General features: G+C 37.0%; 1 protein-coding gene and 1 long non-coding RNA gene across 2 annotated transcripts; one reads left to right on the forward strand and one right to left on the reverse strand.

Moving 5' to 3' along the window:
* The first annotated feature begins 7,227 nt into the window (after positions 1-7,227).
* Positions 7,228-14,992, forward strand: LOC139979669 (zinc transporter ZIP1-like). Its single transcript, XM_071990684.1, has 2 exons — positions 7,228-7,419; positions 12,718-14,992. The coding sequence occupies exon 2, from the start codon at positions 12,741-12,743 to the stop codon at positions 13,797-13,799; it is 1,059 nt and encodes a 352-aa protein (XP_071846785.1). The 5' UTR covers positions 7,228-7,419; positions 12,718-12,740; the 3' UTR covers positions 13,800-14,992.
* Positions 14,993-19,419: 4,427 nt separating this feature from the next.
* On the reverse strand, positions 19,420-20,121 carry LOC139979670 (uncharacterized). Its single transcript, XR_011797254.1, has 2 exons — positions 19,813-20,121; positions 19,420-19,749 (listed from the first exon to the last, which is right to left on the reverse strand). It is a non-coding gene; the product is annotated as an uncharacterized lncRNA (long non-coding RNA).
* Between the last annotated feature and the right edge of the window lie 4,064 nt (positions 20,122-24,185).

Consider the following 24,185-nt stretch of genomic DNA (forward strand, 5'->3'; position numbering starts at 1 on the left):
ATTCAGCGTAAATTGAGGTAAGTAAGCATTTAGTTTGAAAAGAACCTTATTTGAAAGCTCGTTAATGAATGGTTTGAGGGGTCGAGGTTAAGAAGACAATATTAGGTCAACCAAGGCCTGGGCATAGCTAGACCTTTGTTGTAGTAGGGGGAGGGGGCTACAATGCTTTTAAAGCTAGGGGAAGTGGTGGGCAGGCATGAGCTCAGTTTTACAAGGAAATAATGTTTGCCATATTTTGCTTTGGTGGAGGAGATAACAGACATTTGGGTACGGGCCCTCGATCTGTGGCTATGCAACTAGGTTAAATAATTATATTTTGTTTTGATCATACAGCATTGGAATCTGCTAGCAATTATACATCCTATAACTGTGCTGGCTGTTATGGGCGGCCGTTACCGCAAACACAAAATATAAAAATAAATTACACCAAAAATAAATTGTCTCCAATCAAAATTTAATTTACTCCATCAAAAATAAATTTACTAAATCACATCAAAAATTAATTAACTCCATCAATAATAGATTTTCATCATCAAAATAAATTACTCTGTCGACAGTAAGTTTACTCCCCGCACGTATTAAAGCAGCATTTTGCGTCCTTTTCTCTGGTTTTTCTCAACCTCACTGATTCCACGATGCCATAACGACATACATAACTAGCTTATCTATTCAAATCTTACTTCAAATGGTGGCCGAAAAGTCGAAATTGTACAACTTTCAACTTTGGGATCCAAATAAACCTCACCCATTATATGAATATTTAAAAGCTACGAAAGTCATTGGTCAATACGTAATACAACACCATGCTTGATTTGTGTAGATTGTCTATGGCAGTTGTACCAGGCAGCTGTTAAGAGTCCAGCTCGCAGGCTGGTTGTACCAAGTTACCAACTCGACGTTTTGAATCTATTTTAGCAACGGCTCATAACCAAACCTGCATCTCTGATTGGTTGAATTCAAATTAGTGGGTTGGGGGAACTGTATGCGATTAATATTAAATGTGTAATTTGTCGGAGGACACTTTTCTCATTATCTGCATATGTCCTTGATTACTTGCCAATCAATGTTTTTGGCAGGGAAAAAAACTTGGCTTATATCTTAGTTTGCTGTTTTGTGATTGATATACGTAAAAAACTCGATGGACTTGTCAAAAAGTGGATAACGGTGACAAAACGCAAAATGCTGCTTTAAATGCACCCCGTATATAAACTCATCCTGCATCCCGTCCTAACAAAAAAATTACACCGGAAATAGATACCGTCAAAAATAAATTTCATTAATTCCTACGTCAAAAATAAATTCACGACTGACCTCCAGTTGAATGACCACAGACTTGGCTATTTGCCAGCGATGTCCAGCACGTCATTTTTGTTTTCTAAGGCGAGTGGCGGCAACAGGTAATGTAGACTCTGCGCGCGATACTATCGAGTCTCCCTACATAAAAATAGGCAATGCTATGGCTGTTATATTTCCGGTTATACATACGCTTCACATGAGGCCGGCACGACCACAGCAGGAATGCATCACACACAGGCGCGTAGCCAAGGGGGGGGGGACGAGGGGGGCAACCGCCCCCCCTTGAGCATATATATATTTTTTATGATATCGCCAGTAATTTCAAAATAAAAAATGCTTAGATGCAACTTACAAGGCCTGGGAAGTGTCATTTCCAGCGATCTGGGAGCATTTTCGTCCAACATTTTCTTGTGCGCTTCGCGCCAACTCATAGTGGCGATACGCTTACATAGTTTCTCTACGGACTTCGCCCCTCCCTTGGCAAATTCCTTACTACGCCCCTGATCACACACATACATGTATTTCACAGGAACGAATCGCTCATAGTAAGGATCGTCCCAGCCCATTTGGCAAAGAAAAGTTGGCTGATACAGGTAATGAAAATGTGGGTGTATACAAAATAGCTGCATCTCGTCTTTCATCTTCAACTTCTATCCAATGAAATTTGTCGGTTAGTATAGGCGAATGCTTAACCACAGATGAGCTTCCGTTCTGAGAAACGAAGCTGTCACTGCGCTGTGAAATGTACATTTTCTGCGCGGTACACACCCGATTTCCGACGTCCGACAATGTGCGTACCACATTCGTATTTTAATAATGAAGTAAGAATTTGCATGTTGGGTCTTAGGGCTGCGAATCGGCAACATGGATGGATCAAATTCACAACAGACTGTGCAAGATTATTGCCAGCTGTTAATGTCCCACTTACAGCCTGCTATTGACATCGTGCACAGGGTTCTTGTTAGCAACCAGGATTTGCCCCGACCAGTAGCCGTGCATAGTTTCGTCGTTGGGCCTAGCGCCGGTCAAACACAGACAGACAGTGACATGCCAAGTACTATAGTACTGGGCCTGCTTGCCCTAGTACCAGTGGTAGGTCTAACACATTTTGCAGACCAGCCAGCCACTCAATTTTCAAGACCAGCCCTGGCCATATCTGCAAATCAGACACCACGCATTGGGCCTTTCAGCGCGGAGGAGCAAGAGTGAGTATTGCCTATTCCTAAACAAAATTGGCCTTTGTATTTTTATTATCTTTGCGGTCATAGGTTAGACGTAGAAAGCAAATGTTTGAAAACTTCAAATTTGTAGATTTTAAAGGCCTAACGTTCAAGTTAGGCAATAAGCCAATCAATAGACACATGAAATAAAAAAATGACAAACAATAAATAAAAACAACCACAAAATGGAGTAAAAAAGCTTCAATACTAAGCTGGCGCATGCAGAGACAGGAAACATGGACATATCAACTTTTTAGACACATGCCTACAGTTATTTATTTCATTTCAAACATTTCAGTAAGCTTAAAGGTATGTTGTATTGGCCCCACATTCGCCCGATTTTCAAATATGGTCAAATTCAGTCTAAAAATTCAGAAAGTGTGTTATTAGCACTCTGGCGGAAATAATAGGGATATAATAACATGCTTTGTTTGTTGGAGGAGTATAATTGGATGCATGGAAGCTTTCTTGACAGAGTTACTCAATCTTCCTCTTTGTGAGATTCTTCATTTAAATATACACAAGTATTACTTGTACAAGTAGTACTTACACAAGTATACACTGCTGTATCTTGTTCACCTATAGCTGAATATTTCATAGTTTTGGAACTCTCTTAAATAGAAATATTTTTCAGGAAATCTTACTTTACTTTTGTTGTGTCCTTTATACGTCCCCTACACTCCAAAGACTACGGAAGCTTAAATGTGCCAAAATTGTTCAATTGCTCAGATGGAATGAAGTGAACAATTGAACATTTTGCAGAAAAATGTTGAATTGACGAGATATGTTAAGTTGCAAATTAAACATTTTGCAGAAAATTGTTCAATTGCTCAGTTAAAGTAACTGAGCAATTTAACATTTCTCTGAGTTTTGATAAGATATTATCTTGTTATCTAATAAACAGTTTACTGAAAAATGTCAACTTATGGGGCAAAGTTTTTCTAATGTTGATGGCACTTTTCAGCTTCCGTAAAAGACTGATTGTTTGTGCAAAATTTTATCTATATAACCTAGAAATATGATAGTGACATCATAGATCCCATGGAGTTCTTGAATGACACACCCAAAATATGGTCCAAATTTCTTTAATTGCAGGAAAGCACAATTTTATTCTATTAAATTGATCAAATAGGGGTTTACTTGTACTTAATTCACAGGTCATGCATTCGGGAGAGTGAGTGGTGGTGGTTGCAAGAGGCAACGTAAGCATATATTTTATGATTACTGGATGGCAGAAAGCACAGTGAATCATTATCATTGTAGTGTTGGGATGTGTGTATGTGATAAACCTTGCATCACTGGTGAGCATGATATCTTTAGGCACCAGCCTAAACCTGTAAAAACTCCAGTTTTTGTTCACTTTTAATAAGGTGGTCTTCCCGGCAAACCTGTCCGACAGATTGGTGATGAGAATGAGTTACTCAAATCTCTCTCACTTGCAGTAATACCCATAGAAAATAGACGATTTGCTTCAATTATGCTTTGAAGGACACCGTCAGGGAGTATTGCCTCGTATTCGCAGTATCTCGGCCATAAACTATCTAAACGGTATTATACTAGTATAAAATCTGATCCACGGTCAGTTATGTAGTTTTCAAACTGTTGCAGAACAAACATTAAACGTTCGTTTATACTAGCGAATACATTTTGCTAGCTATATAAGTTGAAGATCAAAGACGAGATGTTGCCATTTTCTATGCACTAACAGGACGTTTGACAACGCTAATATCGCTGGTGGTCTATTCAATTGGAGGTCAGTGGTGAACTTATTTTGGACAGGAGAAATTTATTTTGGACGGGAGATATTTATTTTGGACGGGATTTATTTCCTGGGGTAAGTTTTTTGTAAGGACGGGATGCGGGATGAATTTATATCGGACGGGGTAGATTTTATACGTGAGGGGTAAACTGGGTGTCGACATAGTCAACTTATTTTTGATGATGAAAATTTGTTCTTGATGGAGTAAACTAATTTTTGATGTGATGTAGTAAATTTATTTTGATGTGATTTAGTAAATTTATTTTGATGGAGTAAATCAATTTTTTGATGGATAAAATTGTCCTTGAAGAATTTTTTTGGGGATGGAATAAATATTTTTTAATACAGTACATTTATTTTTAATGGAGAAAATTTATTTTTGCTGTAATTTATTTTTATAATATGTTTTTGCGTTCATGGCCGCCCATAGTATGATATACAGTTATAAGTAAGTCAGAAAAACAAGAACCGTGCGTGGGATGTACGTTGCAAATCTCATGCGGAATCTTTTTAGTTCATTTGCGGTCATTGCATACAACCGTGGCTTTGAAGGGGTAATTATCACTTTAGTGTGCCAACATATTCTTTACCTGATGTCATGCGTTAATATAAGCATAATAATCTATTTTTTCTATTACGCCTCCGGTCGATACAATGCTTAGTGAAAGTAGGGGGGAGGGGGGGGGGGGGGTAAAGAAAGGAATTTCTGTACCAAAGAATAAGGCAAAAAATATACAATTGTAGATACTGAAATATATTGAAATATATAGTTTTAGAGACAGAAAATAAAAAACGAAACGTTAATATTATAACCAATTATAATAAGAACCGTATATAGATTATAACAACTTTGACATGAACAATTTAACTGTGACATTAAGGCCAATAAATGTATTTTCAATGTCATTCTTGCCTTTTTTCTCTTTTCGTAGCAAGACAGGTGGGTGCGGGGTGGGGATGGAGGTGGTTGGATCCGAAGTAATACTAAGAACTTATAATTTTAAAGTAAAAAAATAAGAAAAATTGACAATAAAATAATAATTCTCCGAGGAAAGAAGTACGGTATACATATATTTAATATTTGTTTATACCATGGAACCAAGAAGATACCGTATGATTCAATCATTAGTCTTATCATTATTAACACCGGATTGGTCAAGAGTGGATTACCAAAAGTATACCAGTAACTGGTACTAATTTAAATTAACTGCATATATACATATCGATATACTATTTGAAAGGCGAACCAGTTGACAGGTTTAATAGCCGGAAGCCACTCCTCGAGAAGCAGCACTAATTCAGCGCAAATTGATGTAAGTAAGCATTGAGTTTGAAAATAACCTAATTTGAAAGTTCGGTTAATGGATGGTATGTGGGTTAAGAACACATAAATGATATGATGTCAACTAAGGCCGGGACAAAGCTAGACCTCTGTTGTAGTAGGGGGAGGGGGTCCTATGCTAGGGGAGGTGGTAGGCAGAAATTAGCTAAGTTTTAAAAGATTTTTTTTTGGCCATTTTTGCTTTGGTGTGGGAAGGGGATAACAGACATTTGGAGTACGGGCCCTCGATCCGTGTGGTACTCCCGGGCCGTTGTTCGACGTAGATTTTTATTGATTGTTGCACTGGCAGGACTTTATGCCGAATTGGCACAAAATTGTGTATTAGTAAGGTCATGCCTGCCTACAGGACACAGAGACTATTTAAGATGTAGCCTCTACATGGTTAGTGTGCAGGCCGGGTGCACGTATATCAGGTTTACTAGTGACCGTGAGAGGGAGTTGCAGAAAACTATATAGCTACATATCGATAGTACTGAAACTTGATACCGAAATAGCGGCGCATAAGATAAGATTGTGAAAAGGTTAAGAAATCCAGCGAGCCACGAAACGTGCCAATTAAATTTATCCACTCACAAAAACAGCTTATTATGAGCAAAATTATATTTGCCAAACAGAAAAACAAAACTCGAGAAGCTAGGGCCGTCCCTCGATCTACCCCTTCCTTGTATTTGTCAGTGCGGTTCAGTAAACCTTAACAAGTAGGCTCGTTCGCGGTGTTTAATCTTCGTGTACTTATATTTGGTTTCCTACGAGGTAATTGTAGAAACAACAGCCGTGGCATATACGAAGATTGATCTACGTTTTTTTCCACTCCGTTCAACTACTTCAAAATAATACACCAAAATAGACAAAATATTTAACAGATACGGTACAGTTGTGACTTATTTCAAATTTCTAAACTCATACCTTCAATGATTATTAAATAACATTTAATAGCAGCAACATAAACTTAAACTTCATCAGTCACAGGTCAGTTTATATATTCAGCATGATATTATATAGAACAATACATATATCCCATTTCAAACATCATTTTAGGCTTTCGAACTTGCAAACATTTAAAAAAATATGTGTACAATACAGAACTCTTGAATCCAAGAAATAAAGTTAAGCAATGAATTCTGATAAAAAAAACTTCGTATCACCTAAATGCAGTTTCAACCATGGAAATGGTCTGTATAAGCTTCCGTCATAAGCTACACGTTGACAATTTACACGTAAACACGTGAACACGCAGCCCCTTAACAAAGATATGTTATAATGTCGAGAGTACTAGACACCTGACATTATGTAATAAAGCGCAGCTTTATGTTTAAAATGGCGGCCATGAAGATTTTCGTTTTCCTTTAATGTATAAACAATTGCGATCATATTTCTAATATTATCAGTGATAAGATGAACATCAAATATCTTTGTATGAAAGGACAGAATGTTACCGATAAAAGAGATTGGATGATGGCTTTGAAATATAAGATAGATCAAGGCTACATCTGTCGCATTCTTGCATGCGTTAAATATAACAGTGATCCATCTAGCTTCTCTGATGTTAACAAATCATTGGGAGTACTTGTACAACACCACTGTTAGTGTAGATCAGTGTACAACACAGGTACCCATTGCCAACTTGAAGTTATTTTGTTGTCTTGACGTAACCATAAGTGTAAGCACTACAGTACAATTGAGAGCTACATTTGATTGTTTTCCACAGAAGCAATGTAGCCGAAGTTCTTCTTAGCAGTACCTTTCAAAATTTGTACTTAATTATATTACGGCATTTGTAGTTAAATTCTGCTCGAGGATTTGTAAGTATTAACAGTTCTATTTAATTTAAAGCAAATACATTCTAGACTAGGTCTTCGCAGAACTGATACGTGCACAAACAAATCATATAAACTATCCAGTCCTAATGATATAATTGTATGTATGTATTTATTATGTATTTTAGATCCTCCTGCAAGCAGGAACTCGCAAAGAAGCCATCATTGACTTATCAAAGCCGCAAGCTGACCGAACTCAGTCTCTTAGATTCATATTTAACGTCCATGATTATGAATTGTCAATTGTCAACAACTCTGTAACTGGACGGCATACATGATAATCTTGGAGTAACTTGAACCCGGGACATTATGAATGTGGAATGTATGCAGCTACTGTAGGCCAGAGCCAAATTTTATTATTTGTCACAGAAGACCACAAACATTATGAACATGAATTTTAATTACTACACAATGGAATAATGATACCTGTCATGAAATCTTCAAATAAATTTGTCTGGTCATAAACACTGGAGTTAAAAATTCTGGAGGCTGCCTTGATTTATTCTTTAGAATTTCTCGATGGAGCCCAAATTGTTAAATGCAAATTTGTGAATCAAGGCAAGTATCGGACCCCAACTCACCTGGCTTTACTGGCATTCTCTTAAAATCTTAGGGAATTTAACGCTCTCCCATTTTCATGTAGCAATCTACCTGCAAAATTTGATTTCTAAAATGTTGTCTTTATTGTGATCAGAAACGGGCAGTGCACAATGTATGTTTTAAGCCTGTGGTAGCTCTAAACTTGGAGAAAATTCAAATTTTGGGGAAGAATTTTGTATAAATGCCTATGCCATTGTGTTCTGCTGTGTCCAGGTAAGCATGACAATTAATTGTAAATAGCCCAAAAATGTTTCTATGGTACAAGTTTTTTAAAGTTTTCTCTTCATCATGTTTTAGTTGTGATTTGCCCAAGTGCCCATGTTTTATGCTAAATCTCCCTATTTTGTGGGAAGGAAAATTTTAATCCCCTTATTATTGTGAAAGACATTTCTGGCAGGTCTGAAAAGTTATATTTCGCTGGACATCAATGATTTGCAATGACTTTTATTTTCATATTTGATTTTGTCAGTTTAAAGGCAAAAAGGGTACAAAGTCAAAACCGTATGTAATTTTGCAATTTATATGTTTGACTTAATCAATTGTGAACTATTGTACAGTAATAATCTGCTCTTTTATCGATGTATTTATGTATTTATCGATACTTGTTCCAATTCCCTGAACTGAATAGATCTGCATTGTCATTGAGAAACCATTTACAGTCCGATGAATTCTGCTCAGTTTTGAAGCTCACTTTGAAACAAAGTTATTACACAGAAACAAGAAATGATTTAATAGTACCTGGCTTACTAGTATCTACAACTCCATTTTTTTTAAGTTAAAGAGTACAGTATGGCCAAAGGAGATTGGGGTATTAAATCAACAATTGTCCCCTTTCATTGGACTTATTGTGGCATAAACTGTAATGGGAAGGGGGTGGGTATTCATTCTTACAAGCCCATCCCATCCCCCCCCAAGAAAAAATAATTATAAGTACACCCAAAGGTAATCGCCCATATTGTGATAATATTATATCATATTGTAAATTTTTACATGGTATAGTAATTATGTATATATGTTAAATAAATAGTGGGGTTTTGCAAATGCCTACCAGCAGAAGACCAATATACCATGGATTAAGTTACCACCGTGATCTAAAGTACTTAGTTAACTGCAAATCTGTGTTATCTGATACCTAGCTTTAATAATATGATCTTCGTTATCTTGCTATATACAGGCGCGTATCCAGGGGGGGGGGCGTTGGGGGCGCGTGCCCCCGGGTAAGAAAAAGAGGAGAGAAAAAAAAGAGGAGAAAAAAGAGGGAAAGAAGGGGAGGAAAAAAGGGAAAAGAAAAAGACGAAAAAAGGGAGAAAAGGAGGGAGTAAAAGAAAAACGTCAAGACACCGGGAAGAGAAATAGGAAGAGTGTCATCATTACAGCTCTGATCCCTATGATATGCACATGGTCGGGTAGCATGTGACGGATCGAAGATTTCGGAAGGGGCGTGCGCCTCACCCTAACCCTTACACCGACAACTCTATTTTTGACGTTTCCATTTTTCCTCTCTCACTAATGTATCTATATATATACTATAAATGGTCAATCATAACGTGTGTGTGTATGGACGCCTTAAACAATTGTGCTATGAAACCAACTGTGGCTGGTCTCGAACGAGTCGTCGGGAACATGACGCATTTCGGGAAGGGGCGACCGCCCCCCCCCCCCTCCGAGCATATTTTTATGATATCGCTAGTGATTTCAAAATAGAAAATGCTTAGATGCAACTAACAAGGCATGGGAAGTGTCATATCCAGCGATCTGGGAGGCATTTTCGGCCAAAATTTTCTTGTACGCTTCGCGCCAACTAGTGGTGGCGCTACGCTCAGATAGTTTGCCTACAGGCTTCGCCCCTCCCTTGGCAAATTATTCGCTACACGCCTGTTCGTATTTGTAAAGCAAACAGCAGATATCACATCATTTCAGTGAGCATCAAAATGGAGGTTCCAGGATGAACAGCTTCAAAACTGTCGATGTGTGTAGTCATAGGAACCCAATTTGAGTTGGGGGGGATGTAACGACTTGGCCGAAAAATATAACCTAACCTAGTACGTGGAAATTGCGCAATATACCGCGGGATGCTAATGTAAACAACAAAATGTCTTATGTAGATGGAGAAAAATCATGGAGGTCCAATTATGTCAAATTATCTTTTACATTAGTAATGGCGAATTAGTCGGCCAAGCTTAGAACTTAATTTTAATTATCAAGGAGATATTTTTTAAACTATTCCCCCCCCCCCCCCGCCTCCTACGCCTATGTGTGTAGTGTTCGCTTTCGGAAATATCTGGTATTTTTTTCATTTTCTTCAACCAGTTTTATCATAGCCGTTATAAAAGGATTTAATATTTGTACACCAATAAATTAACTGTGTCTGAATTTTCGAAAATTTCCTTACCAACATTATTCATCATATTTCCATCTACTTGTGTGATTTTGACCGGTCTGTAAGGGGTGAAGGAGGTTTTTGTATATTGGTTGTCCATAGATGACATTTGTTGCAACATTGTGGGTATGTTTTGAAGTGAGTTTATTCACGAGAAATGTGAATTTTCAAATTCTGAACAAATAATGGGCTGAAAACCTTGAAAAGTGGGGCTGTCGGGTATTGTGGGCCGCAACGTAGAATCACCTACAAAAGCAATGATCCAAAGGAAATATGATGAGGTCGAACATGATGTGTGACTGGTGACAATCCTCAAAAAGGTTATGGATGGGGGAAAAAAAACTATTTGGAAATACTTGGTTCTCAGGCAAAAGTGTACATCTGGTTGGTCATTTTCAAGCCTGAGAAGTGCCATTTCCGGTGATCTGGCGGGTATTAAAACCAGAAATTTTCTTGTACGCTGCGCGCCAACCGATGGTGGCGCTCCGCTTAGATAGTAATTCGCGCCCCCCGGGTTACAAAATCCTGGATACGCCCCTGATATATATATAGTGTATTGTACTTTATAGTTTAAGATAACAGAATGAAGCTCGTTAAAAACAACTTGGTTGCACTTTTGAAGAACATTGTACTGTATGTAGAGCAGATCTGTGTTAGGGGATGTATCTTCTGTGAAAAACAATCTTTGCTGAAATTCAAGCTGTTTCTTTCTGTTGAATTTTGATCAATGTCAAGAACTATAACCCCATAAAGATGAAGCTCATTGTGAGCAAGACAATTTTCAAGGAATTTTAGATGCGTAAATTTTTAAAAAAAATAAATAAATTTCCAGATAAAGGAATGTGGTAAATGCTTACATAAATATGCATCTAGAAGATAATATATTTAGAATTGATGTTATTATCAACAATTCTCTTTTGGAAACAGACCTATGTGAATAACTCTTTCGATGCTGTTCTATTTACTACAGTATACTGTAATAGAATTCTCTAACAAAGTATTAACAATGTCATTTGTTCCACTTGAAGTCTGAAACAAAGGGTTGAAATTGATTTCATTTGCTCTTTGCACAATTGCTATGAAGACAACACTGGGAAAAAAGTGTCCTGGGCAATGAAACGTTGGATGTCAAATCAAGTTTATCATTTACATGCTGATAAACCTTCACTTAAAGGGTATCATAGAACTTGTATGATGGAATGCGATCTTATTTAATCACTGCAAAATTTCCCGCTTCGCAATTTGACAGTCACTTTGTTATTGTATATTAGTCAATGGTTTCATCGTTTGATTTTGTACATGCACGTTATAGGAATACTGTATCACTACATGCTTCTGTTGCGCACAAGCCAATGTGATGTCAGGTTTCATAATAACTAAGTATTGTGTGTTCCTGTAAAGGTATTTCAAAGTGCTTGTTTTTCACAGAGGACTGCAGAGGATGCAAGTCTTTCGGTGTGGACGCAAACAATTTTTAGGATGTTGCGTTCTATGGATGCAAGTGTTAAAATCTTAGAAAAAATACTGCCCTACTTTAAGTTATAGTAGTCCAGGGCTCATTCTACTGTATGTACATCCACTATATATACTGTAAATACTATATATAGCATTCATGTACATACATATGTGTACATGCACATATACACACACACACGTACACGCATTCATGTACATGAATGAATGCTATATAGTGTAGTACAGTAGTTCTGTACTATTGTTATCACACAGTCTGGAATATACTTTGAAGTATTCCTATTTTGTGCAGCAATTTGAAGTTTCTTAAATATCTCTTAATATAATACCATGGTCTCTGTATATCTTCCCTGCTATACGTCTTTGAATCAAACAGAATAAGAGATGGTAAAGGTTGCTGGGATCACATGCCATAATGCCCCGACCATCAGAGTCTGCCATTTGTTTAAAAATCGTAACTAAGGTCTGCGGAGTCTAAATATGTGAGAATGACACAACAGCCTGCCTTATTGTAATTGTGTAAAAATCTCCAACCAGTGGGTACGGTAACAGGTCCTGTGCTCTTCAAACTATCAAGCTGTTCTATCATACACCTTCAGTGTATTAATACTTTCTGTGCACTGTAAATCAGCAAGCCATAGAACGCTGTGCATCTCATCTATATATATATATGTCCATGGTATATTAACAAAATATACCAAATTTCTATTTGCAGGGTGAAATGAGCTAACTTTTGTGTTTTCTTGTCATCAGATTTACAGATTGTGCTTGAATATTATTTTGCAGTTTTAGTAGCAATAATTTATTACTTTGTTTTTGTTCATTTTCAGAATTTCAACTACTTTGAATCAAGATGGAGGATTCATTTAAAGTCGAACCTACAGGGCATCCAGGCTACCAAAGTACCATCAAAATAAAGGTGCTGTCGTTGTTTTTACTCCTCTTAATCTCTCTGATAGGTGGCGCCATACCCCTGTACCTGGTCCGAGATGTGGAACTCAACACACCGCGCACCATCAGAAGGAACAGACGCATTAGGCGTGTGGTCAGCATAATGAACTCCTTCTCGGGCGGGGTGTTCCTGGGCATAGCGTTAGTTCATCTTTTGCCGTCGGTACGTGTCCTGCTCACAGATGCACTGAAGGCTAAGGACCCTGAACATGGTGTTTCAGAGTACCCTTGGGCTGAACTTATTGCCTCTGCTGGGTTTTTTCTAATTGTCATGGTGGAACAAGTTTTGCTAGCATTTGAAGAGAAACTAGGCTCGTCTTCGGGGAACTCGAGTCTGGCTGTCGTCCATCATGCTCACGGCCACATGGATACCCACACACCAGTCCGAACAGTGGCAAGCAGCTCTCCATCCCTGAAGGAGGAAGAAGCTGAAATGATGGATGTGGACTCAGAAAAGCCAGCAATATCGGGTGGCAAGTCCAGAGGACAGAAAGCTCTCACAATTTTAAATGCTTGTATCCTTCTTGTAGCCCTTTCCATTCATTCAGTCTTGGAAGGCCTAGCCCTGGGGCTACAGCTCACCAGGACCGCCACTCTCGATCTCCTCATCGCTCTCTCATTGCACAAAGGGATCGAAGCCTTCACAATCTCGTTGAGCATAGTCCAGACACCGGCTAGCCGTAAACTTAAATACCTGACATTCATCGTCTTCAGTTTCACGTCGCCCATCGGCATCGCGGTCGGCATACCCATCACGTCGCAGGAGAATGCGGAGAGCGTCACCATGTTACTGGTGAACGGTGTCCTACAGGGACTGGCAACGGGAACGTTCATCTTTGTCACATTCATCGAAATACTGCCCCAAGAATTGAAGGCCAGAGGTGATCGAATGATCAAATTTGCAGTCATGCTTATAGGTTTTGGTATCATTGCTGGTGTCACAAGTTTAGAATTTAGTTAAAACACTGACGATGTAGTTTTGTTTGTGACCAGTGTTTGTAGTCTTCTTGTAGCCCTGTCCATTCCCTGTCCATGCATGGTCAGAGTGAAAGACCTGTTCGAGCGGTGCAAGGCATGGCTCCTGCAGGTTCATTCCACTTTGGGAGGCCTCACCTTCTTATAATAACTGCCACTCTCTATCTCCTTATCGCTCTCTTTGCACAAAGGGATTGAAGCCTTCACAACCTCGTTAAGTATAGTTCAGACACCAGCTAGCCGTAAAAACTTAAATACCTCACATTTATTTATTTAGGCCTTGGTATCATTACAGGTGTCACAAGTTAACAATTTAGTTGAAAAACTGACAGTGGAGGTTTTGTTTGAAATCAGTGTATGTAGCCTTCTTTTAGCCCTTTCCACATCTTGGAAGGCCCCGTCCTGGGACTACAGCTTATATGGACTGACACATGAATGTGTATATACAAGCTTACATTGGTAAAGTACAATGTTTCTCATACTCACTAAAAGCACCTGTTTGAGTTTAAAAATTAGTTTTGAAAAAATTCTTTATGTTATTCCATACTAAGAGTCCCATAACAACACAGTTTTTCTAGCTTGGTTTTTTTTGCCATGTGGTTTAGACTATTATAATGAAAGGGTTGAGATTTGAATTACCACAGCTTTATTAGGAACGCAGGATTCTGCATTCGGGAGGCAAGGTTTTAGCCAGGGATGCAAAATCTTCAAACTGCTTGCACCCACTGCACGCAAGTTTTTGGTTGAGGAAAAAAAAAACCAAGTACACACACTAATAACTAGGCCTATACAAAGCATAACAAAACACAATTATTAATTGAATTAATTTTTTTTTTTCCTTAGAAGAAACCGAACTTCAAATTTAGCCAAGTAGGTGGTGTATTTTAATCTTCATTGCCTAAAAAGTTATGACATGCAGTAATGGAAAAGGGCATTTATGTCGGGTCATTAGAACTACTAGTTATGGTAATACTTTGATGGTGTGTTCCAGTGGAGGTATATTAAAGTGCATGTTTTCGTGGAGCACTGTTAGAACGCATGTTTTTCTGAGCAGACACAAAACATTTTTCAGATGTTGCGTCCGGTGGATGCAAGTTTTAAAAAGCATCCTAGTAACAAAACTATTGCCCTTTTTGCTTTTCATTTTTCTCGCTCTCTAAGCTGAATCTAGAAGGGTGCTCCTGAGTGATCTTCGGTAAGGTTTGCTATAACTGTTGAAGAAACGCAAAATGCTGTTTGGCTTTTTGGTTGTTGTCATTTTGGTGAGGATAATATTATGACTTGATATATGGTCGGTGTGCCGGAAAGTATGTAAGAGGCTCCAGGAAAAAGCATAAATACTATCGTTTAAGTTTAGTGAAATTTGTAAGATGAAGTCCAAACAACATTAGAAGAGTAAGCTTGTTGACACAACGATGATATTAATAATTATTCATAATTCTATAGCTGACAGAATTGGTGCAATTGTCAATTTTATGTGCTTTCAGTTCAGGAAACCAAGTAGTGTACACCTTTACTCTGTTTATTGAATTTTTCTTCGAATTTTCTTTGATCTTTAATGAATCTTAATTAAAAAAAAAGAAAAAAAAGGTTGGTGGTGGAGATTGTGGATGACAATTAACATTAATATTTATTAAATGAATACAATGATTTACTCTGTTTTACTTTATAATGCATGTTTACAACATTAGCACCAGGCTGACCACAGCCAGGATATTAAGGTTCTTATTGGTTCGTTAAATGATGGTATAACTTTCAGGAGGATTTGTTTTAGAGAGGGTCAGTGGGTGGTTTAAACTGAAAGTAGCATAAAGTTGATATCACCAGTTTCTTAATATTTAGAGAAATAATACCATATACTGATCTCATTTTGCCAACTTTGCCAAGTAAATATTATTTGTTATCTTTTTTTTTGATGTTTGTTTACAAGTTTGGTTGATTTTGTTTACATGCTACCGTATGTTGTCAGTCTGCCATTTTGTCGCAGTCAGTGTTTTTAAATAAAAATGCCGCCGTGCCCTTAAAAGAAATGATCGTACCACAACGACTCGCTGTGATATAAAATTTATTTTTGTGAGATTGTCTTGGATTGGAGACAGTGATGTGAAACCAGGAAGCTTGTAGGTGACTAGGGTAAAGTGTAGGGTGAAGGAAGAAAAAAGGAAGTAAAAGTTACAGACTTGCTCTTGACTTGTCTGATTCAGGCCAATGGGCTTGCTCCTTTAGGTAGATGTAATGGATCAAATGTTAACATCATTCAAAGTAGATATAATGCATCAAATGTTAACATCATTCAAAGTAGATATAATGGATCAAATGTTAACATCATTCAAAGAAGATATAATGGATCAAATGTTAACATCATTTAAAAGTGTCAAAGTTCATGGATCATTGCAATGGGCAGACACATGAGGACTCGAATTGTCTTTTGAAGAAACATAATGGGGATTGAGAGTTGAATGAAAGTTTAAAGTTGCTTGCGTTTAACCATAACTTGAAGAATCGCTGCAGAGCTGATATGCGGAGACTTGTATTCACAATGCACATCATAAGCTATACTTGGATCAAATAATATATATATAAATAATATATAGATCTGAACTTAACGGGAACTGCTCAGGATCAGTATCAGTCAACGTTGAGTGACCAACATCATACAAAACACAGGGCTCAAATATAAATTGGAAGTGATTTAATGCTTTCCATTCAAATTCTTGACAATATTTTTGACAAAATTTACATTTCGTTATAAATTTAAACCATGCAGTTTTGTTTTCGTTACATCAATTGTGCAATAATTCTGCGCGAACTCTCTCTTCTGCTGTACGTAGGTCACCTGATTTAAATATGGACATTCCATTTTCTTCAGTTATGTTTGGCATTATATATACACCAATGAATGGGATACATTTGATTTAAATGCAAAAACACACTCAGGGTACAGAACATGTGTGAAGTGAATCAATTTGTGTTGAAAACATTCAATCGATTATTACCTGTACAGTATAAACCAAAACTATTCTTGGTTTGGTTGGTAATGTTAGATAATGGTTAGAATTTGCAGTTTTACTAAGTGATTATTGTTGAATCGATCATTAAGGCAGACTTTATGTGCATGTTAAGGTATTTGGGGTGTAGTAGGTGGGGAGGGGGGGGGGTGTTGGAGGGGTTTTAAGGGATAAATTATGAGGGGAGGAGTTCATTTATCCCTGGAGAGTATGAGCTGCTTTATAATACAATGATTAAGAATAATTTCACTGAGTTACAAAACTTTTTGCACTTTCAGAGATTTACTAGTAAATCAATAATCATGTTCATTTTAATATGTTGTTATTCATAGATGAATTATAGAATATCCCTACCATGTTCATAACCCTGGCAAGAATTCTAAGTCTATAAGTTAAGTGAGTCAACTGCATCATAACCTTTTGTAGTAATATCTAAACAATAATTTCATCAGTTTATATATTCTGTGCCAGATTAACACCCTGTTGGGCCCTTAGGTAAAATATGCTAGCCCCTCTCCCCTTTATTAACTGTTTTGCAGGTAGGACCCCTTCCTCCTCCCCCCCCCCCCTCAAATGGTATCCCTTGTCTAGAATTATTCACAGAGATTCCTAGACCTTGTACAGTACTGCCCCTTGGCCTTGGACATCTTCTAGGCATTGCCTCAACTGTGTACATATTGCATTAATCTGGCACTGAATGTATTGCAAAGACTTCTATAAGGTTGGTGTAGATTGCTGATTGGCTATTTTGACTATAATCGATAATAGATTATAATAGACTATAATAGATTGCTGATTGGCTACGTAATGTCGATTGGATACGTTGACCATAACCTAGGTTTGCAATTGGCTATGTTGACCTTAGCTCTTTCTACTGTGCATAGTATAAAGAATTATTTATCATTTCATTAAAATCAGCAATCAGCTGTTTATCTGGATGTAATGCTACTAATGCTGGTCGATTCTGACCCTCCAAATTTATTCACAGACTTTCTAGAGTGTTAAATAAGACAATTTCTCTGTGATATCAAATTGCTTTCAAGGATGGTTTAAAATGTTAAATTTATAGCATAAATTATCTGACTGACATTTGGCATTCCAGCATATTTGGGGACTAGGCTGATGGCCTCTCTAGCTTCTTGTCACAATAGTAGAGGTTTCATGTTGCAGATATTGTACTGTTGTCTTTCCTCTACCTCATCGATTAGATAATCATAAAAATGTGTAAAAGTAATAAAAGAAAAAAAGATATTTATTACTGCTTCTCACCATCCCAAGATGAGAGCAGTAATAAATTAGACAATCACTTGCACCAGAACAGTGATTTGTGATGTTTATCGTTGAAACAAGAATCTGTATTGATTTAGGTATTAACCATTCTGCTCTCCTTCATAGGACATTCGGTTGCAATACAAATGATTTAAATTATATAATTTGATATGCAGGGAGTTATTTTGTGATTGTGTGAATTCAAATTAAAGTCCATATAAAGTAATTGGAATATGCTTGGAGATAATGCTTCCAAGTTGATTGACACCAAAATGAACAGTTTTAGCTCATTTTGTTATTAGTCTTTGCTATTTTGTTCAATATTAATTTATGCTATTTTTGAAGATTATTTCAGAATGAAAAAGATGTAGATTATTCCTGTTGTTTTGTATCATCTTGTTGATAACAGGGTCACTTTGTTCAACTTTAATCCATCACTGAGGCTGAGTCTAAAGAGCAAAATTGTCTTGAAGATTGTTCATGACAAAACTGTGAAAAAAGAAGAATGCATTGTGAAAGAGACAAGTGTTTTATAGTCATATGTAGTGAATGATGATGTGTAACCATGCAGTCACTTAAACTTAAAATCCTATTTTGATTAGCTTCTTCAGGAGGCTTCTTTTTTATTCAGAGTTAACTGACTATTTAGTTATATGTAATTAATATTTAAGTAAACAGTAGTTTCTTGTCTGTTTTAATTAATTTTGTTATTATGAAGGAAGTTTTCTTTTTCTACAGTAGGATTTTCTTGATTAAAGAATTACGAAGTTAAGCGTCAGATATTGAACATAATTACAATTAGTACATACAGTGTACTGCACGTGACATGGTGCTCAAGGATACCAGTGTTTTTATTTGTACTCGATATTTCTATGAGTTTGTTGACATAGTGTTTTATCTATCGGTGTTAGAAATTGTAACTCCTCAGGTTCAACTTAATTAACTATTTAGGTAGATGTACTTAGTGGGCCATATTATGTGGTTATGATGATAATGAATATTATGGTGTTTAAATAGGCATTGAAGACTCGCCCCAAACCGTGTGCGGCCATCTGAAAAAGTTAACTCTCTGTTGCTTGCAAGTGACGTTTTGTTTGTGCCACTACAAAATGCAGACAGTAATGAAACGTGATACCTTGTTATCTTAAGCTGGACCTGAGATGTCCATCGCTGTATCGTTTATACACTGTTGTGGGTAATGACCGCAGCTGTATGTACTGACTGTACACTAGTGTCTAATTACCGAAGGTAGCAAGCTGTGTGTGTATTTTCTGGGATCGATGGTGGTGTCTAACACTTCTGTTACACCTCATTCGAAACTAGGTCAGATTACCGGCATTAGACGTTTCTTTTTGTGCGAGTCTTCACACCCTTTTAAAGAAAGAAATGGTGGTGTTGAACTGCCTGGTGTTGTTGAACTGCATGTTGTTGAACTGCATGGTGTTGTTAAACTGCATGGTGGTGTATATGGTGTTGTAATGAGTAATGACTTGAGTCCTAATTCTTGAATACAATTACAATGACCTCTCTATGATAAGAGACTACAAATGTACAATTACCTCTGCATATTAAGAGACTACAAAGGTACAATTACCTCTCTGAGACTACAAATGTACAATGACCTCTCTATGATAAGAGACTACAAAGGTACAATTACCTCTCTATGAGACTACAAATGTACAATTATCTCTGTATGATAAGAGACTACAAATGTACAATGACCTCTCTGAGACTACAAATGTACAATTACCTCTCTATGATAAGAGACTACAAAGGTACTGGAATATATACAGGAGATATCAATCACCAAATTTGATCATCGAATAAAATATATCGCCAATTTAATTCCATCTTGTGTTTGTACTGTCTTTGTTCATCATCTTTGGGAATTACCAACATCCTATCTTAATATACGGGTGCTGTGGCCCTTTGTTCTTCATCTTTGGGAATTGCCAGCATCTTATCTTAATATACCGGTGCTGTGGCCGAGCGGATGTAGGAGCAATTGTGAGGTTATTATTCTGCAAATGGTGCCTGTACAATTCAGATCCCTTAAAAGATTACTTTAGGCACAACATTAATTTAACCTGTTGTAGATGTCAATACCACTGGTGTCTCTCCAGGTCCTATTTCTATACCATTTAATTTTTGAGAAATGACCCTAAGCATCTGAAGTTTATCAATTCAGTTAAAGGTTTTCATCACTTGTTTGCGTGCAAATTATAGTCCTATCACTATACACTTCCGTTGCACATGTGTTGTCAGGGGTCATTATAAGTTTTAGTTATGGCAATACTTTAAAGGGAGTGAAGACTCGGGCACAAAGAAACGTCTTGTGCTGGTAATCTGACCTAGTTTCGAATGAAGTGTAACAGAAATGTTAGATACCACCATCGATCCCAGAAAATACACACAGCTTGCTACCATTGGTAATTAGACACTAGTGTACAGTCAATACATGCAGCTATGGTCAATACCCATAACACAGTGTACATAGCAGCGCTGGACATCTCAGGTCCAGATAAAGAGAACAAGGTATCACGTTTCATTACTGTACTGTCTGCATTCTGTAGCGACAAGAAGAAAACTTCACTTGCAAGCAACGGAAGCACGGTTTGCGGCAAGTCTTCAATGTTCATGTAGAGGTATTTTAATGTGCATGTTTTCATGGAGGACTGCAGATATGTATGTTTCTCTGGGCGGACAAAACCATTTTACAGAAGTTGCGCCCAGTGGTTGCAACTTTTAAAATCCTAGTAGCAATACTTAATTAGTTGCTCATTAAATTACTGCTAAGTTTAAAAACAAACATGTAGGAGGCTGTTTAAATCAACTATCAACTAGGAAAGGGCTATAATGATAAATCGTAATAAATTATTTAGAAATATTTTTTTTTTAAACCTATATAAACCCAACACGAGGAGAAGTATATTGCATTTATATACAAATTTTCCAAAATTTATTTACAATATTCATACAAGGGTACAAACAATAATGTGCTGTCATCCAAAATTGTGTACAAACTTTTTCATTGCAATTCATTTAACTTTTCAAGAAAAAAGAGGAAAATGGCATTTCATCAAAACCATCACAAAACAATTCATCTAAAATTGATATGAGAGGCAAGAGCTTATCCAACTGTGTCAAGTTAAAATAAAAAATTAAAAAAACAGTGGGTATTGCCACTTTTGGGGGTCAGGGTTAGTATGACTTAAGTATTTACTTATGAAATATAATAGTTCCATGGTAGGTTCTATATTCTCAGCTCTGTGAAACAATTTTGTAAAATCGTGATTGGGTTTGAGCTGTCAAGATTATTTTGTTGTTACTTAACAACGTTATCAGAAGGTTATTAATTAAATCTTCAGTTGGATGCTTACCGTAACGTAACTCACACCTCCGTAGAGAACAGCCCCTAGTTTTCAACAGGTGTTAAATGCAGCATTTTAATTGAACCATTTATGCATATAACAATTCCTAAATTTAAAAAAAAAAATCCCAGTGAGGTTTGCATTCCTATAATTAAAAAAACACACCTTACTGTAACAAATGGTAACTCCAATCAACCATTCTCAAATATGGTAAGAATTTAATTAATTTGTGGCAATCTATTTCCCCATTGAGTACAAGGACTAGAATCAACAATTTGTATCACAAACACCACTCGGGTTGACCTTTTATAAATGAAGTGACTGTTATTAAGATCTCTGGTCTTCCAATGGGCAAGTCTCTTTGACCAGTTGACATGAAGCTCCCTGGAATATCCATGGGTCTAGAAAGTCTGTACCCACAAATTGAATGGGTGGAAAAAAGTACATACTACTAAACTACCTTGTAAAACTTATAATTTCCTAGTATTCAATACTGCTTTCAATGTGAGATATATTTTGCATCGAGAAAATAAATGTTTGGCTAGAACAGGATTAAAACCAGTGAACCCAGGATTAAGTAAAATCCAAAATCCTTGTTAAACCTGATGTCACTGGTTTGAATCTCAATTCTGCCAAAATTTCCTTTGCTCTTTGGAAATGTGTTTATATTTTCCCACTCAACTTCCTATTGTTCATTTATGCATGGTATGATATAGATGATGTTATTCACTTATGATTAAATTCATAGCAAATCCACTCTTTTGGTATAGTTTGCCTAGTTTTAAATTAGCTGCTGTATTACAGTATATTTACAAACCACCTTGGATGGTGGTTACTACAAGGTGAAGGTAGAATATGGTCACGGTTTTTCTTACAGTGCAAAGACTGGACAGATATAAACAATTCTAAAGATTATATGAGAGAGAGAGATTGCTTACAGCTAAATGTGTCTTGTCTGAATTGACTTTAAATTGGAAGTCAAACAATAGGTAATACATTCATTGACATGATGGTGACGATAAACCGGCCTATTCAAAATAAAACTCGCACCAGAAAATCTTCACCTGCAGATTTGACATGGAAATTCTAGCTATCTCTTCAAAACTTTTCTTGTAGGATTTGCTTCAACCTGCTGTCATTTCATGAAAGTAATTAAATTTACAACAGGCATGTATTATCTTCACTCAAAACCTCACAAATGGGGAGGAGGGGCAGAAAATAAAATCTACTCTTTAGTGATGTCAAAACAGACATTGAGACAATTTTATCCTACATCAGAGAGTACGAAGGCAGAGCAGTTTGTAATTTTCAGAACAGTGACGCCAATGAAACATTGGACAATGTCATACATGTATTCGGACTGTATCGGTGACAGAAACTGTCTTGCCTTCAACTCTTAGGGCGTTATATGGATGGGAAGTATCGAACACGAAATAGTATAAGTCGTAGTTTATATGTCTACGACAATGGCCAGAGAATATTGTTCAACTTTAACACAACGACTATGGCATCGCTTGCAGAACTGCAGAATACTAACATCAACCTTTATATTTATATCAGCTACATTGATGTAGTCCTGTTATATAAATGTTGATTTTGATATTCCAGGTTTATCTGTCATCAGTATTTTCGAGTCCCCTACATATCCTTGAAGTTGTAATGTAGAGTTCCCTGGTGTTCAAACTTAAACATTTTACGGCTGCCCGTATAGTATTCTTATCTTCAGCCAGACAATTCAATATCTCAGGTAACAATCCTCAATTCTTGGGTAAGAACTGACAGGATATTACTTTTCAAGAGCTAGTTTCGGTATTGTTTAGAACCTTGGACTTTTGAAGCAATAATTGATGATCTGATAAGGAAGTGAACAACAGTAGCAAGCACTAAACAGGGCTGCAAATCTTGTAGTTCCCAATGATGGAATCTTATCAAGGATACACAAATTCCAGCGAATATTATCAAGGTTTATAACATAATGATTCCACTTAATTTTGATACAGTAATGCTACTGTTGATTAAACATTGATATTTCATTGCCATATCCTCAACTGAGACTTTTACGACCTATTCGTACAGTCCTTTCCATTCTAAAAGGAATACGACAAGTGAAGTGGCAATCCATGAGCTTGTGGGAATATTCAATTATCGAAAAGATTCTCTGAAGTTTTTTATGACAGCATCAATCTACCACTCAATGCTGTATTTACTCTAAACATGGGTACCATAAATTTCACACTAAGTCCTACAATGAGGCTACACAAGCATTATTGCACATTGTGCATGGGTAACATTCATTATGTACTCTCTCCTGCACCACTATTATCCACACTGTGCATAGGTAGCATGCATGGTGTACCTATGCCTACACTACCGTTATGTACCCTGTGTAACATTAATGTTGTACTCATGACTCCACTACCATCATCCACACTGTACATGGGTAACATTCATTAATAAATGTACTCCCCTGCACCACCATTATCCACACTGTGAGTAGGTAGCATGTTGTACTCTCTCCTCCACCACCATTTAATGTGCATGGGTAGCATGTATGGTGTACTCTTTCCTACTCTACTCTTATCCACACTGTCAATGATGAGCATACACAATGTACCAATTTCTACACTACTCTTAGCCACACTGTTGTAGTTGTACCCTGTCTTACAATGCCTTTATCCACATGGTAAATGGGTAGCATCCATTTCTTATTTCATTCCTACACTA

The sequence above is a fragment of the Apostichopus japonicus genome, chromosome 14 (assembly GCF_037975245.1).
Source record: "Apostichopus japonicus isolate 1M-3 chromosome 14, ASM3797524v1, whole genome shotgun sequence".
Lineage (NCBI taxonomy): Eukaryota > Metazoa > Echinodermata > Holothuroidea > Aspidochirotida > Stichopodidae > Apostichopus > Apostichopus japonicus.